The 18490-nt window shown below is 40.1% G+C and overlaps 1 protein-coding gene across 4 annotated transcripts in view; it reads right to left on the reverse strand.

Moving 5' to 3' along the window:
* Positions 1 to 12823: 12823 nt before the first annotated feature.
* The window catches only part of CEMIP2 (cell migration inducing hyaluronidase 2), a 57726-nt gene continuing 52059 nt past the window's right edge, over positions 12824 to 18490 (reverse strand). For all 4 annotated transcript variants that reach the window (XM_057402182.1, XM_057402179.1, XM_057402181.1 and 1 more), the window contains exons 20-24: positions 17560 to 17779; positions 16864 to 16962; positions 15469 to 15617; positions 14104 to 14210; positions 12824 to 13394 (exon numbers count right to left, since the gene is read on the reverse strand). In XM_057402182.1, the coding sequence (XP_057258165.1) occupies positions 13198 to 13394; positions 14104 to 14210; positions 15469 to 15617; positions 16864 to 16962; positions 17560 to 17779 (772 nt within the window). In that variant the 3' untranslated portion in view covers positions 12824 to 13197. The remainder of the gene's footprint in view (positions 13395 to 14103; positions 14211 to 15468; positions 15618 to 16863; positions 16963 to 17559; positions 17780 to 18490) is intronic.

The following is an 18490-nucleotide window of genomic DNA, read 5'->3' on the forward strand; positions in this document are numbered from 1 at the left end:
TCTGCACCACAGCTGCTCACCTTCACTGTTGTTCCCTCTCAGACCACTTCTTCCTCTCAGACGCTCCCCTGTGAAATGCCATTACACCAAACCAATTTTTAATGCAGTCTGCTGAAGCCTGACAGGGCACAGCTGTGTTTTCAAGGGTGCAATTTGCAACCAAACCCACAGGAAATGCACAGTGATGACCTTATATGATCAAAATGCTATTCACACTGCCAGCCTGGAATTCTAAGTCATTTCTGTTGCAATGGGCTTGCTACAAATCATTATCACCCAACAAAAAAAAAGGTATGTTTTAAACCCATAGACATAAATGACAACTTGGCTATGCAAACTCCATCTTCACATGAAGGGAAGGTTTTACGCCATGGTTTATTTGCATGACTATGGTCACTACCTGTTCCTTTTCAAGCCAGTACAGGTGCACAGAATGTGTCTTTTCCTCCTCCTTACCATAATGTTAAATCATTTAAAACTTAAAAAGTTAAATATGTAACCTTGTTTTCCATGCCTCTCATTTTATATAGGCCTGGCGGTGGCTAGTAAATGGCAGTGTAGTAGGTAGGAATTATTTGTATATGTCACAAGTAAAAAAAAGAACAATAGAAAGAGTAAGTGTTCAGTGTACAGAGAGACTGCTTTCTTAAGTACCAGCACTGCTTACTGACTCACAACAAAGCACAGCAGAATTGCTTTTGAGCATGATGGGAATTGCAATGTTTAGAATAGCAATCCAGTGCTGGGGTCAGTATGGTTTTCAAGTTGTTTTTTTTGCCACCCTGGACAGAGAGTCCACAGAACTTGTTGCTGGGGGGCAGTGAGGGACTGTGCCAGGCAAATGGGCCACACAGCGAAACCTTTCAATTTACTGAAAGCAGCAAATATGGTAACATTTCAAATAAAAAGTAGAAGTAAAAGCACAAGACACTGCTCTCACATTGTCACAAATCATCCCTGATAGCTTCAGCTGTCATGTTTACCCCAAAATCAAAGAAAAACACAGAAAAGGTCAGAGAAACCAAACTGCTGCAATGTTTCTGTGGCTGCAGTGGGTAGAATAGTAACAGTGAGTAGTGTTTGGCATAAGGCTTTTGTGTGCAGGTAGACCTGTTATATAATATGTTGTGAAGAAACAGTTGTCTCCTTAGAAGGATCCTGCTGACAACTTCGAGTAGGACAACCTGTCAACAAGGTGGTGGGCAATTTTGACACCAACTTCTGGCTACAAACAATGCATAACTATTGTGCTTCTCAGGTATGTTTCATTCCTATGGGGTTAGAAATAACTCTCAGGACATCTGACTCCATCAAGACAGGACTCTACCATTTTGCCCAGGAATATCCCTTTTTTGTATTACCTTTATCCAGCATTGACATTAGAGACCTGGAAACCACAAGGATCCTCATGTTTCCAGAGGTCTTTTGGTACAAGCAGTATATAATGAATCACAATCAATATCAGTTGATCAACAATACAGAATGGGTCTCAGGTCACAAAAAATATTAGTTTTCTAGCATCACAGCACTCCTTAGAATGTACTATTATAATCCTTCAGTCTAAAGCACAAGTGACTGGTGTTAGTATTTCTGCTTTGCAAAACCAACCTGTTTGATCCAAGAAAGGGAGAGAAAAAAGAGGTCATTCTCAAAAACAAATTGTTTTTCCTCAGACATACACTACCATCAAAAACAAATGGAGATATCTTAAATAAGTGTTCCTAGCTTGTGACCTCAAAGCAACAGTTGTACTTCTTAACATGTTATGTATGATCTTTGAGGAATAATACAAATACCACCTTTGCATAAAATAGCAGCTGAAAGTTTTGGATTTAATCCACTCAATGCAAAAAATTTAAAGGATGGGGCTACTAGCTTGTATTAGTCTGTTTTCTTTATCCTGACCTCACCTTTTCACTGTTACTAGCTACAAATACATGCAAACACATCTGAAAGAATTACTGATTTATTTTTTGGGGAATATCAGCTATTTAGACTGACTCACATGACAGATCTCTTTCCATTACTGTCCTTTTATTGGCACTTTCTGTGTAGCAGCTGAATAGATTGAATCAGCATGAGTGTAACTGGCAGCAAAACCTCTGCTTCCTATTCACACAGGAGTTGTTTAGCTCACATTATTTAACAAAGTGGATGTAGTCCCACAGCCAGCTCCTCGATGCCAGAAACGCAGTGACTGGTATACCTTTGGTTAGAGCAGCAGCACGCTGCTGGCTGACGGTGTGTGACGCTAGTGGCTGTACTGCACCACAGGGAACCATTTCATGCCTCCTCTGCTTCTCCTAACTGTGCCTCCCCTTGTAGTTGTGAGATGTTCATTATGAATGCCTCACAGCAGAGCAAGCTGGTATTAATGTCCAGTGTGGTGAGGCGGCAACAGAGTGAGATGACCTTCCTCCTCCTTTTCCCTTGACTTCTTCCTCTTTTCAGCAAATGCCTAGTGCCTACCTACTCACTCAGCAGTCGAGGCTCAGGACAAGCCTCTGAAGCCAGTGTGCTGGTGCTGAAATGCAAAAGCTGAGACCAAAAGGAAGCCAGGGTCTGGCTGAAGCTGGTAACAATGGCTCAGCTCCCAGAGGAAAGCAGCAATGCCAATTTTACAGTCTGTTCTGGCCTTCCCCAGGTTTAGTTAGAGTGGAGGTGGGCTTGTTTTTTTGCCCTTTGTGGGTAACACAAGGAACAGCAGCTGTGCTTCAGTGACTTGTACAGATCAGTGAGGACTGGAAGTTTTGAAGGGTGTTTTTTTTGTTATCCTCTGATATGGCAGGAGCTGTGAAGTCTTTGTTAAAATGCCTACGCCACAGGTTGCATTGTGGAAAAATATGTTATCCTAGAGGAAAAAAGTTAAAGCCTTTATTTATCTAATTTTCCACTTCAGAAAGGTAAGATTTTTTCAAAAAATTATTAATTCCATGAAGTGGCTTTTTTCACTTCCTTCCAGTCATTTAATTGCGATGATAAGAGAGTGATTAAAATGGAGAATAAGTAAATCCTGCATATATAACACTATGATTTAAGGACTTCTGCTGGGGAAAAGCGGTACAGGTTTTTTTCCATGATCATATGGACCAATGAACAGATTGAGTTCTAAGTAAGGTCACAGTGCCCTCTGCTGAAATATAAAGCCCCAAAAGAAAAAAGAAACGCTGTTAACACCCCCCCCCCCCCCCCCCCAAAACTGGCACATAATTCCTACTCAACATATAAATGATTAAAATAGTTTCAAAATGCTATTTGGCTCCTTAGGCTTTCCTTTCATAGTAGTTGGGAATCATTTTGATTCCAGCTTCGTTGCTCTGCTATACAAGCTGTGCAGCATGGCTTATGACAAAAACCTCAGAAAGCTTTATTGACATTACTGGTGCAGACATAAATGCTAGTGGAATGACTTTCCATTACCTAGGTAGAGTAAAGAAAAGATAAACTGGTGGTAGTCTTTTAAAACAGTCAGTAGAAAGTGCAAAAACTTGGAGTTTTTATATTCTCCAGATTATACTGAGTTAGTATCTGAGTTTACCCTTCCATTGGAAGAGGAAGAGTTAACAGTAAGTGTAATTTTTCTGGCTGCCCTTTTTCTTAACGGGTGTGGGAAACCACGATGACTAAGAACAGGAGAAAGAACATCTAATAGATGTTTAAGGCTGAACTAATGTCGACTAATGAGTTTTAGACATTTGACATCTGGAGACAAACTGATCTGGGATGAGGAATTCTAGAACAGGCAAGGAAGAAAAGGCTCAGATGACAGAAATGGAAGCAGCCCCTTCTGATACACTGTGCCAGGACATGTGTGGGGCCTGATCTGCTGCATGGTATTTACAGAAGATACATAGGCACTGGGTTAGGAAGAAACAACTCCATAGGGTCTGCTGCAGCATTTTTGGAGCAGGCCGCTATTGCAGTTATCAGCTGGCATCAAATACCTCAATGTGGTTGCCATCCTCTGTATCCATCTGCACCTTTCAGTCTGATCCTGAGAAATGGAAGCTATCTTTATTGCCACGCAGATCTGGTCTTCAGAGCCCACAGACTAATAGCCATTACTTTGACATAAGCACAGCTTTAAAAGGAAAAAGTCTAGCTAGCAAAGAAAATCAGACTCCTACCTCCCAACCGAGTTCAATTTCTGTTAGTCTCCAATGCATGGTTGCCATATTTATTCAAGAGGCAACAACTTCTGAGGTTTTGCTGTTGTGTTTTTAATTAAAATGTAAAATGGCATGAGAACCGTGGCAGAGCTATCTGAGAACATCTTTGTTGGTTGATTAAACCAGGACCATCAGTCATAATGAGAGGCAGCCTCAGATTTTAGTCAACAGTTTACTCACAGGTTTGTTTTTTTTTTAAGATGGACATGTTTGAGGTTTTCAAGCATCTGGAACATCTGGAATTTAATGCTCAAAATGCAGTGGGAGCTAAGAGCAAGCAAAATCTCTTCTTCAGTAATTTGTCTCCTTTAATCCTTCCTTCATTTCCACGGTGCTCTCACTCAAGATACTCTCAGCTGTGCTCACAACAACCCACACTTCACGTTTCTTAATACAAAGCTCAGCAGACAGCTTCAGCTAAGTTCACCCAGAGGTTATTCTAATTCCCTTCACCAAGATTTCAATTTAGAAGTTTACATTAATGCATTAATTAAAGTGACCCCCTTTTTGTTATAGTAGCTTCACCTTAACCAGTTAATGTGGTGCCAATCCTTTCTTTGTTGCTTTGCCTAGCAGGGAGATATTGTTAAGAAGATGCAATATCTGCTCTACAGGTGCCAAGTAGTAAAGCAATGTGAGATCCCTGCCATTTGGCACTGCCTCTACTGGATCTAAGTATGCTGGAGCTGCAAACACCCCAGCAAGCGACCACTCCTCTCAGACTGACTCCTGTCAGCCCACTGTTGCAGGCTGTAGTTGAGACACACCAAAAACATCTTTTGCATCTAAGCACAAGCCTCCCAGGGGCTGACATATCCTGTTGTAGTTAATGCTCCTAAAAGGTTCAGAAAACTTGTGCTTCAAGAAGCCTCCCTCCAAAATGTTTCACTTCAGAACTATTTGGCTGCAGATTCTCTTTTATTTCTGGGCTGCTCAACCATATCCTTTTTCACACTGTCTGCGAGCTCTGGCCAGGCAAGTGTGACACCTCTGTTTCTCTTATGGGAGCTTGTGTATGTTTTCTCTGAGGGGCAGACCATGTTATGAACAGGAGGGCTTCTTCTGCATCTGTTGACAATGCTTGTAAAATCAATAGGGGTAAAGTTTTAGATTTGCACATCATAGTGCTTCTTGATTCATGAACATTAGCTAACCAGAGGTACAAAATGTAACTTCCTTCAAAGTCAAAGCACTTCGTAACATCATGCTTTCCTTCATGAAAAACTTCCCTTTTTCTGATAATATCTCAGTGAAATGTATTTTGGTAGCAAATTTATTCACCTGCCTGCATCTGTTTTCCCTAGTTGGTACCTTTTGATCTAAGTATTTGTCAGAACGAGAGCATGCATTATGCTCTATCTGAATCAGAGCTGACCATGGTGTTGAGAACGGGAGTAATTGCTTCTCTGCAGCTCTGCAATAGGTTCCACTGTGCCATGACAGAGGAAGGAAATCAGTAGCTGCTGTACTTGTTTTGTTTGCTCTGCCCCTGCCTTGGCCTAATACACTCTGTTCCCTGGCCCCTTTTACGGAAGAGCTGTTTCCTGCATGGGAACCCATTCCTGTTTATGAGTTTATCTGAAAAAGGAAAATCATATCAGCATTTGCAGACATTTCGTTCCTAAACTCCTCCTCTTCTGTGATGACTCAGTTCTCTTTCTGGGTATTCTGTGATCCCTCCACATTTTCTCTGGGACAATCCCTACAGAGAAAGAAGCTTTTTCTGGATAAACTTTGGCTACTTGGCTGGAAATTAAATGATTTATATATACATTATTACTGCCTTGGATTTTAAAACCAGTCCTGAATATCTGGGTACCCCATTCCTAATGCATTATGTATGTGCATGTGGACTGCATTATCTTGATACCCATATAATTGGCTTCCTATCTTCCAAAAAAAGATACGCAATTGTATCCATGCAACTTATCCATTTCACATTAAAAATAAGCCATGCTACTGCAAATGTATTAATGCATGGCAAGATTTTGCAGACAAATCTGCAAAAGTCAGTGAACACACACAAACCCCATACTCCTCTCTGCTCTACTGTTGCATTGGGAAAATATTTTGTTGGGTGTTTGTCTCAAAAGTCTCACTGATGGCTGCTCTGCATGCAGTTGGGTTCATTAATTGTTTAAGAAGGAGCTTTACAGATCCAATATAAGAACGTGGTTTGCAAGAAGCAGAAGTTAAAGCTGGAGTTAAGAGACTACAAAAAGAAAAGCAGAATTAAATGCCCTCTTTAGGTGCCAAATTACTTCTGTAACAATTCTCGAGAACGAAAAACCACACGTACATTCAAGCACTTCTTCCTAAGACTTTAAGCTCATGTGGCTGATTGATAATTCACAGGTTAAGCATTTGTGGGGTGGCAATTTTCAAAGCTTACAAAGATGTCAAGGGTAATGACTGTCTTTAGAGATCAAGGGTTTGACTGCATCTCTACTGTTGTGTGTCTACCTGATGAGAAATGTCATCTCAGTTTGTACTTTCACATTACAGGTATATTCTAGCAAATGGCACGTCTCTGTTCAGCTTTATTATTTTTGCCTAATATTTCTGAGCATTCTTAATGTTTACAATCAAGACTCGATGTTTCAGACTTTTAAGTGCTTGATCAGAATTTGGTTAACCGACTGTAGATGTGGGCTCACATACAGGTTCTAATATATGTATATCCACCTGTGAGAGGGAATACATGATTTTGACTCCAGCTTACAACAGACTGTGCTCTTAACAGAGCATTTGCTTCCTTATTAAGGAATGTGTCCTGGGGCCCTTCAACTACAACCTTCCTTAACAACTTACTTCATTATAGATTCCTGGGAATTTGCAATGTCATCATAGATCCCTAACACCAGGCTTCCACAAGGAAAGAAGGAAACAGCGCGCAAAAATATTTTTGTAATCTTAGGATCTGCTTTGGGAATGTGCTTATATAAAAACTCACATATTAAACAAATATGAACCTAGAAACTGCAGATCACATAGGACCGTGGCTTATTACTTGGATAATCAGTAGGCTTGGCATACGCTTGTTACTGTGAACTTTATTAGCGTTGTTTTAGAAGCTTGTATGTCACTATTAATAATGATGTCATGGAGTCTGTGTAGGACTGCTTGGGGAGGGCGAGGTGGGAGGGAGGGAAGAGTGCACAATGACATAACTATGAAAGCAATGAAACTGAAGTTTCATAAGAAAAAAAGCAGCCAATCATTCCTATGAAGACTGTATATCAACATTTCTAAGCTTCATACTGGTTCTAATTCTGTAGTCTGGAGCATTAAGTATTTAATGTGGTTCATTCAGCATGATAGCTATGGAAGAACAAACCCAGCCTGACACCCAGATTGCAAAGGGTCTCTTTAATGCTCAACAAGGAAGACTTGGGGTGGGAGAAAAAAGGGTGGGAAAACAGGAGAGGTCCAACCCACTCCCCAAGAAGGAGGATGGACAATTACTCAGAAAAAAACACAGGCAGCAAAACATTGGAAATATGAGAAATAAACATTTTATGGGAACAAGATACTTAAACAGAGCAGCATCCCTGCCCTTATGAACCGAAAGAACCCTGTCCCTGCAAAACAAAAGGAGAAAGGTGTGTATGACTTAAGGGAAAAGAGACTGCAAACAATTTTTTCTTGAACCTTTCATTTCCTTTCTTCTGTCTCCATGAACTCTTATTTACATTTGCCTGCTAGTTAGCAGAAGGAACCCAATGGCAATTGCGCATGCTGCAATGATTCATGTGATTGTATGTACTCATATCTTCTAATACTTTGCATTTCACTGTTGTGAAGCACAGAAAAATGTGATATAAGTATAGGAATATTAAAAAGAAAAATGTAACCCAGAACCTGCTGCCATATGAAAATTTGTATTACACTATTACCAAATAAAAACCATGTTAAAAAGCAGAAAAGTGCAATATATACTAGTGAGTGATGCTCATCATAGAATCATTTCTCAGAAACAGAAATGAGACCACAGATAACTGTGATGTTGTCTGCTATGACTGAGCATATGAGCCAGTCATTTGCACCAGAGATGGAAGAAAATTATTAGATCACAGTTCACACCCTGCTGATTTAGTAAACCACCTTCCGCTGAAGAACCTCACAGATATTAAAATGACACATCATCTGAGATCCATCCCTAAAAGCTACCAATTACACAAAGCACAGCCTGAACTGAACCTAGGGTAGCTATTGGAAATGTCACTGGAAATGCTTCACAGGAAAAAGACAGATGTAATTCTGCTTACAGCAGTTCTAGTACAGCATTATTACTTACAAACTTGTACGAAAGTAATCCTGAAATATCACATTGTTCTTAAGTTCTGCTTAGAACAAATTATATATAAAGACAGGCCATTGCATGTCCTAAGAACAGTTCCTCAGAAAAAAATATTACAAATCAGGACATTCAGCTGTCACACCATTCAACTTGGACAAAGATGAAATAAAGAATTTGCCTCCCAGGCATGGCAATTAAATCTGATTTTTACTTTTAAATATAATAGAAAAGTTGGCCTTTAAGGACAAAGTTTATACACACTGCTTATTTTGAAATTTCTCAGCTATATGACCAAGCCAATTTCTCACTAGGTCACCAAATCCAACAACCATAAACGTTCAACAGAAACATAAGTCTCTCTGAATTTTTTCCAGTATGTTTTAAGGGAAGGATAAAAGAGCAGGCACAAGATGAGAGGAGGCTAGGCTGACCTCAGGAGATACCGAGATTGCTCTCTCCCAGATTTTCTCCTATTGTATCCAAAACTTGTTTATTTTTCAGACTTTAACCACATAAAAAAGGAGAGGTGGACTTCTATGACTTGCCAGTCCTGTCATTCCAGTTATGCGAGTTAACAGCCAAATGAGCCTTTACTTTTTTTTTTTTTAGCAAGTTGCAATTGTTAATACAATTTAAGATGTGAAATTGCAAAACATCCAGGCCACACAATTAAAAAGCTCGTAAATTCTCTCAAGCCAATGGTGGCCTTATATACTTCAATACTGAGTATTTAGAAATGTAACTAGCATGAGACACAGGATAAGAAGGCAGCATTGGAAAAGAAAAATATGCTTGTGAACTCTCAGAAAGAACAGAACCTCCCTGTAAGTACTATAACAAATACGACTAGCAGACACGGAAAAGTAATTACGGAGAAAAGCTCACACAAAGGTAGTTTTAAAACTCAGGTGTTTACTGCTTTTCTTTGCACTTCATAGACATTCAGACACCAAGATGACACCAGGATCACCTTAAACATAGCCATGACACACCCTTCTGGCGTTCATTGACCACTGCACCCAATGAGGCTATCATCAACCTCATTACACTGGGCTTTTCAGTCAGAGCTGGTGACTGTCCTCAGATGTACACCCTGCCTACATAATGTGAAAAGAAGTTGAAGGGAAGCAAAAGAAATCATAAGACTTATCCCAGACAGGAAAAACTATTTTCATATCCTAGGTCTGAAGTTGTCTGGGGCCTGTTGTCACTGCAGTCCCACAATAAATGCAGAATTAAGCCTATTTTTTCCTAAAGCATGTATTTGCCATCATCCCAGGTCCTAAGGGATGGGTCCTCAGAGTGGATTTTCAGTGGTGTCTTTGCCCAGAGAAAGCCCCGTATTGATAGTACACTTAATATGATCCCTGGTCCAAGTAGTTTATTTATTCTTTTACTGTTGTTCTTATCTTTACTGCACAGTAACACCATTTAAGCAAGGAATAGAAATCAAACTATTTGTATACAAAACCTGACCCTGAAGAGGCAATTACAATGCCTTTTGGGCTGGGTTTGGGACAGGGATGCCTCATTTTTAAGCCGCTGCCGAGTTTCAGACATGAGGTGGAAAGTGCATGGGGCTCAGCCCTTGCACAGCGCAGCAACTGATATGCTTGGAAAAGAGGGTCTAGGTACATCAGTAATTTTAACTGCACACAGTCACAGTGGTACCCAGGCTCGCAGCCACCTCTGGAGATGATGGCCCAGGACACTATGTGTCGCAAAGCAGGGCCAGCTACAGCTGCTTCTCAGCAAAGATTGCAGCCTCTGTAGCAATCAGTTCCAGTGCTTGATCACCCACTCAGTCAAAGTTTCTATTCTGTTTGTGTGCAATTGCCTGTATTTCGAAGTGTGCCCTAAGCCTCTTGCCCTGGCTATTGGGCACCACTGAGAGTAACCTGTCTCCATCTTCTTTACTCCCGTCAGGTAGTTACAACATGGATAAGATGCCCCTGAGTAGGTAAAAATACTGCACTGGCCCCCACCAAGCTGAAATGAGTTTACACTCAGCAGCTCAGACAGGCTTTAAGAGGACAGACTTTGGAGACAGGCCAGTAACTTCAGTCACCAGCCATGTGGTGTCTGCCCTAGTATGACCAATTTGTCTCTGGCTGAAAAGCTGGATACACTCCATAAACTTCAGAGGTCTGTTGGTGTTTGAAATTAAATCATTTATAGTAAAAGGTACTGGAGCACCTCCCACATGAAGACAGGCTGAGAAAGTTGGGGCTGTTCAGCCTGGAGAAGAGAAGGCTGCGTGGAGACCTCATAGCAGCCTTCCAGTATCTGAAGGGGGCCTGCAGGGATGCTGGGGAGGAACTCTTCATTAGGGACTGTGGTGACAGGACAAGGGGTAACGGGTTAAAACTTAAACAGATATTAGGAAGAAATTCTTCCCTGTGAGGGTGGTGAGGCATTAGCACAAATTTCCCAGAGAAGCTGTGGCTTCCCTATCAATGGCAGTGTTCAAAGTCAGGCTGGACAGAGCTTTGAACAACCCGGTCTAGTGGAAGGTGTCTCTGATTGTAGCAGGGGTTGGAACTGGATGATCTGAAGTTCCTTTCCAACCCAAACCATCCTATGAGTCTATGATTCACACAGTATACATTACAGAATTACCTGATGAAAGAACAAAAGAGATCCAAGATAGTATTGTCTTGTCAGATGTAAAAATTTATTTATGCTATTTATCAAGTGTTCAAATTTACACAAAAGACAACACTTCAGGTCCAACTGCTCACCAGTAAACCCTACCCCAGAATACCCTTGACACTTCCAAGTACAATTTTTACAAGATGGCTTAGAACAGCAGAATCTCATAGATAACGGCAAACTTCACAAGCCTGAAGGTCACTACCTCATCGGTATTTCTCTGCTGAACATGACCCACAGAACAGTGGAAGTCTTAAAACCATTTTAATCCCCAAACACTATCACTACTGCACTCAGAACATTTAAATCACATTGACCTGCATTAGTAACATCAAACATTATAGCTAGTCTTTAAAGACTTACCACATTTCCCCTAACAAAACACCCTTTTTTTTTCATTTAAACATTATAAAAGACCTGTGCATCGAAACAACTGCATAATACACAATCATCCATTTGGCTTGGTTTTACAATAAAAATTACATCAGCCATCTACTTGTTCATCTCTTATGTTGTGTTTCCTATCCCTCCCTTCTCACTTGGCAGTTTAATTGTAGCACTGAGGTAGCATATTTCAATTGAACAGAATAATAGGTTTGCTACTGTGCCTCCTCTCCTTTAAAGCACACACACACAAAGAGAAAAAAAATCCCCACAGCTTTTCAATTTCTTTGGAGAAGACGGGTGTATTTCCAGCAGCCATTCCATTCTGAACTCAAAGCACAAAGCATCTCTGAATGGTAGATACATTATAACAGCTAGAATGAATGAGAACATATACAAGCAGGAACTATGTCAGTTTTATTAGAACTATGGTTACATTTTAGCTCAGTGGCACCTAGTGTCTCCTATTGTGAAATGCATCTTTACTGTCTCTGAAATATAATTTCAAAGATAGGACCCTTAAAAACAGCAGCTGTGCCTCAGTTTTCAGTGAAATGATTTTCACACTCTCTGTAGAAGGGTCAAATAATTGCAATAAATCTGAAGGAAATGAAATGGACCTAATGTAAAAAGTGAACAGGAACTAGCAACATTAGTATATTAGAAGAACTGAAGTTAAGGCAAAGCATATAAGATGCCTGAATGAACTGAAAGCACTTCTCATTCACTTATAAGGTAAAGCTGTGATAGCCTTTTGGGGGGTGGGGGGGGGGGGGGGGGGTGGGGGGTGTGGAGGTGAGGGAGGAAATATGACTGCAACAGTAGAAACCTAGTTTCATAACAAATTGCCAACAACAGTATCTCAGCTTTGTCCTCCTGGCTAGAAGCTTTAACAGTGTGAGCTGCAGTCAAGCTGCACCCAAGACTGCAGCCTTAACACCCGTACTGTTTCGTGAAGTGACTCTCACAGGCACCTGTATATTTAGAGATGAACAGTAAAAAGGTGGTAATTAACAATGGTAGTAATTTTTTGCTCTGTGCGCCATGATGGTACACACAGCCATGTTAAACTTTGTTGCATGGTACATAATCCTCACTCAGCCCTGGGCAGGGTATTTGAATACCCGCTCTTCATCTTTCATACAGCAAAGCAAAAATCTTACTGCAGTTAAACCCCTCCAGTTAGCTGCATGCAGGGGGGAAATTGTTTTTAACACCTTGGAAAGCAGACCAAGAATGTAACTGAGCTGACTGCTAAACAAACCCTCAGAAAACTACCTAGAGCAGCTAATGAAAATGTATAAGTTACAACGACCAATTCAAGCTGTTTATGGAAACTTTAATGTTAATCTTTCAAGTAATCCAAGATGCACTCCAACTCCTGTTACTAAAAATTTAAGGCTTTTATAAACACCTTCTTACATATAAAAGGAGTATTAAACAGAAGAAATTGACAGTAAATACAAACATCTGAAAAATCTCTGAAACCTGTTTATACAAATACTAATAAATTCTTTAATATTTTGTACAACTAGAAGGTGCGCAGATTGGCATTCAAGCAGTCAATGCTGGCAAACATCTGTCAGATAATAACATGAATTACTTGGATAACAACACAGTTTAAAATGCCATAAATTAAAAAAAATAAGTTAGTTCACATTTTTCCCCCAGCTTTTATGTACATCTTAGTCTTTAATGAGATCGTGTAGCCTTCTTTAGAAGCTCAATGTCTTTCCGCCGGCTTCTGATTGCTCTGGCACAGCCATACTCTTCCAGTTGCAAAGGGATATACTTTTCTATCTGAATGAGCCCATGCCCAGCAGGACCAGTAAACAGCTTAATCCAGGATGGCTTAAAGTTTCCTCTGAAGCCCAGAAAGGCCACGCTTCCTGTGACAAAACCAGCTCAGTGTTACTGAACCAGCCAAGACCAAAGCATACCACATGCTCCTCTGAAATCCTCCCCCCCATTCAGGACACTGATCCACTCTCAGTGTCAAGTACACCCCGCAAGGCAAGATATTTTCCAATATTCAGTATCACATACTCTGAAATCTTAACCTGGAAACATAGCTATGAGTAGTTACAAAACCTGCTTTCTCAAGTTGGGACTTGTGCCAGGGCCCTGAATGGACAAGAGCTACCCCATGTGGCCTATAAAGTCATCATCCCTCAAAATACCAACAGCTTCTCATCTCAATCTTCAAATTTTGTTAGAACAGGAAATACTAGCCTGGCACAGGAGGTTGTTTATAAATAGATTCACTGGGTGAGGCACAAATACAGGCTTTGGGAAAAAAGCCTGGAGCTTTTTTTCTGTAATCCACAGGCACAAAGAACTGCTACTCACTTCTCTGCTTGCAACAGGCTTCACAAAATGCCCTTTGTGGCAATGGAAAGGTCTTCTGCCCCACCTGCTGAAGGGCTGCCCATTCTCTTCCTCACAACCCCCCCACAACCCTCCCACCCCAAACAAGGCTCACTGGCAGACACCCTTCACCAGCTGCATCCTTTTCACACACCCTTGGAGAAACCCACCACACCAACACAAACACACAGACCAAGGCAGGTCAAAGAAATATATGAAATTTCCACCAACCATTGCTCTGAAGATAAGGTGGTTTGGCTGTCCCCAGGGACATTAAGGCTTCTGGTAAATTACGAGGAATTGTTACATCACCTCTTGTGCTCAGTAGAACAACAGACCTGCAACAGAGACAGCATAGAGACAGCACCTGTTATAAACACAAAGCTTTGTTAATATTCTGCTACATGCTTTTACAGCTCGCTCCACTTGCTTAAGAGTACTCCTGCAATGTTATTTCATGACATGGAAACAGTCAACCCTCTCTGAAAGCAGTACCTAGAATACTTTTTTTTTTAGATTGACTTTCAAATTTAACTTCAAAATCATTGGAAAGTGTTACTGAAATATAGTTCAATATTCTGTATCAAAAATTAAAGTTTAAATACTGATCCAAACTTAGAGTGCTGATTTTTCCAACATTAGCTTTTCACATTTCTTCAATGATAAGCAATGCCCCCCCCAGATAGGGAGAGAACAGCATGGTCTTTAGTAATGTACTTCTTGTCAGTGTCCTTAAGTGACCTTATTAAGCAAAGTTATTTGTTTTCAGCATAGAAGTGTTATTAATGTTATTATATCATGTTTAGCTAAAAAAAAAAAAAAAAACCTTTTTGAGATGAAAAACAGGAAACACTGGAAAAATGTAAGTGTTCAAAATTTGAGTTGCTTTATTTTCTCAAATAAGACTAAATTGTCTGTTAAAACACTTGTGTGTTTCTTCTTTCCCCTCAACTTGGATATGTTTTTCTCACTTTCAGGACTTCTGCAGAGATATTATTTAAATCATAGAATTATAGAATGGTTTGGGTTGAAACGGACCTTAAAGATCATCCAGTTCCAACCCTCCTACAATGGGCAGGTACACCTTCCACTAGACCAGGTTGTTCAAAGCCCTGTCCAACCTGGCCTTGAATAGTATCAGGGATGGGGCAGCCACAACCTCTGGGCAACCTGTGCCAGTGCCTCACCACCCTCATAGTGAAGAACTTCCTAATATCTGATCTGAATCTACCCTCTGTCAGTTTAAAGCCACTCCCTGTTGTCCTATCATTACACATCCTCGTAAGAAGTCCCACCCCAGATTTCTTGTAGGCACCCTTTAGGCACTGGAAGGCTGCTCTAAGGTCTCCCTGGAGCCTTCTCTTCTGCAGGCTGAACAAGCCCAGCTCTCTCAGCCTATCTCCATAGGAAAGGTGATCCAGCTTACTGACGATACTTGTGGCCTTCTCTAGACTCGCTCAAGCAGGTCCAGCACTGCAGGTGGCATCCTACCCGACTGAGAAGAGGAGAAATAACCTCCCTCAACCTCCCTAGGTCACTAAACAGCAGAGCTACAGCTTACTGGATGTACAGAAAATAAATGGTTACTACACGTACCTTTGTGGAATTCCAGATTTTAAATAATCATCTACACGCTTAATGTCTACTCCAGAAAATAATTTGTTTCCCAACACTGTTCCAGTGCAGGCATCGACTATAACAATAATTATACCGTTATCCTTGAAGGAAAACATAGTGTCATTGACCTGAATGGGAGGAGAAAAAGAAAAAACAAATTTCTCTTCCTTTCTTAAAGTTAATGAATCCAACAGCAATTCTAAGGCATTCAGTGTTAATCTTCATTTAGTTTAGAGATTGTGGTATACTAATTTCCTTACAAGTATTTGCTTCTCCCTGGCATGTCTTCATTTTCCCCCTTGAGGGAAAACTTTCAGTAGGAATTCTGAAATTACACTGGAGTCTTCAGTCCCTAGCTTATACAGGGAGATCATACATTTCAGGTGACTTACTACCTCCCTCAGACATTGCTCCTGCTTTGGATATCTAAATTTCAGATACTGAACCACCTGGACTTCTTGCCAATGGCACACTTAATCTGTCTCTGCAGCAGCCTAGTTCCAACCCAGTTTCTTCCTATGCAGCATTCTTACTGCTCTGGATATGGTATACACACTCCTGTAGAAATTTGCAGCTGCTACAGTTATGCTGCCTACAGGCTATTTGTCTGTCTAAACTCAAGAGTTTTACTATTTCTACCAAGCTAAATCACTGACACTGCAAAATGAAAGCCACATACAGACTTTGAGCTTTGTGGTGCAAAGATGTCTGTAAATGTTATTTCGGCACCACATGCAAGCCTTCTGCATCTGAATAGAAGAGATGAAACTCTTCTTTTTATAAAACTACTTTCTATAGGCTTATCAGGACTGCATCACAACAAATACAGAAATACCCATGGATTCTTTAGTAACTGCCACTTTGAAGGAGTTTTAGCAAAGCTTAATTGCTTGAATGATTCATCCCATTAACTCACCAATCTGTTAGCACAAACTCAATTTCAGTAACATGGATTTAACTAACAGGTTGTTTAGATTTTTGCTTGTGTTTTGTGTTTTTAGGGGTTTGTTTGTTTGCCTTTTTTTTCTTTTTTTTTGCGTGTGTGTGTGTGTGTTTTGTTTGGGGTTTTCCCCCAAAGCAGCCATCAATAGATGTATATGCATCCAGACTGCAACATGAATCTGAAGATTTTAAACTCTCCCTTACTGCTACTATTTTCTCTCTAGCAGTAAAGGATTCAAATACAAACAGGATTCAGAGCCTCATTTTCTGAGGTTAAAACATTGGCTTTTTGACTGTTTGGATTTTAAACTATGAACCAACACTTTTCACTGAAGTGAAGGAAAGTGACATCAGCATTATGCAGAGCTGTACAACTGTTGTAATAGAAACTGCTAAAAAGAAAGACAGATGAAAACCATAACGAATACTTACAGAAATAAATGCTTGCTGACCTCTGCTTAACTCTTTTTTACCAGATGAATTAATCTGCACAAGGAGGTAGTTTTTGTGAGGATCACTGGTGAACACCATCTGGATATCAAACGAAACATGTTAAGTACACATATCCATGTGCCTACAACACTTTATCATGCCAAACAATTTAAAACAGATTGCCCACTGCTCCAAAGCAAATGCATCAATTTGCCAGTGGTATTATTTATAGTAATAGCAATGCTAACAAGTATCATGATGCATTGTGTAACCTATTTTATTCCTTACTTTCAAAATTTTTGTCAGCTAAAACAGAAAATACAATTTCAAGTTCATGCTAATAAGCAAAGATCTGAAAAAGAATAGAGCAGGTTGCCCAATACCATATAGATCTCTGCAGCAAAGCTGTCCTACATGGCATATAGACAATGCTGTAGTACAAGACATCCACGTACACTCCTTCCCTGTAGCACTCAGAGCGAGAATTGAAGCAGCACTTTTCAAAGAACAAAAAATGAAATCTTTGTGCTACAAGAGACTCCCTGCCTTCCCAGCATACAGGAGATAAACAATATGACCATCGCAAACTGGTATGGGCAGTGTTCTGTGCCAAAACACTGAATTTCCATCTTAGAGCAATCAGACAGCAACACCAACTACAATAAAAACACAAAGTTTTTACTTATTTTATTTTACCTGAGTTGTGCCGCATTTCATACATGGTACAGTAGTTTTTACTGGCATCTGTGTTATGACAGTTGGTCGTTGGTAGTACTTTGGGTAAGCTTTTGCCATGCAGTTACTGATCCCTTTTGCTGAATCTTTGGTCACAATCTTGATCCTTTCACATCCCTGAGATGAGCAATAACTGTGACCATCCCTATTATATTTGGCTTGAAGAAATAAAAACAGTAATCTACAAAAGGGGGAAAAAAGATTCTAAGTCAACTGCTGAAAGAACACATATTTATGTTAAACCTAACAGCTATATTTCATTATTTTCAGAAGAAGAGAAATGACAGTTTTCACTTCTGCACCTTTGTTGAAGACACTTAAAACTATTTACAGTTTATTAGAGTTAGGAAGTCTCTACTGGTATATCTGCAATTCCTAACAAAGGAGACATCATTATGAATGCATAAGCTCTGACAAGAACAGCCATTCCTCAAACCAGTGGCTAGCAGGAAACAAAAAACAAACTGCAGAGCATATATGTTTTCTTTGATCACAAATCTCTGCAGATAGCCAGCAGTAACTCTTTGGATATTCAGCTTCACCCACCGGCACTGAACAATGTAACTGTACTGCTGCAAATGCTTGGAAATGCAGCTGAGGGCAGTGGTCATTAATGTTCACAGTACACTGAGACTGGTAATTCTTCTCTTACATATTTGATTTATTACTGTAGCTCTTAGAGAAAAGGAAACAAATGTTTTTTCAAAAGCTACATTCACCTGCACATTTACTACAAAGTAGCAGATAAAGGATCAAAATAAATAAATTATGAATGAAAAAAGAACATTCGCTAAACACGCAAGTGATGTACGTAGGACTTATTTAAGATACGGTCAGCTTTGAGTAAAACATCTCAGAAAGATCTCAGTGGCCTCTTTCAGAAGTATTTTTC

This window comes from Pezoporus wallicus, unplaced genomic scaffold (assembly GCF_028554395.1).
Source record: "Pezoporus wallicus isolate ANWC-B61680 ecotype Strahan unplaced genomic scaffold, APGP_CSIRO_Pwel_v1 contig_6275, whole genome shotgun sequence".
Taxonomy (NCBI): domain Eukaryota; kingdom Metazoa; phylum Chordata; class Aves; order Psittaciformes; family Psittacidae; genus Pezoporus; species Pezoporus wallicus.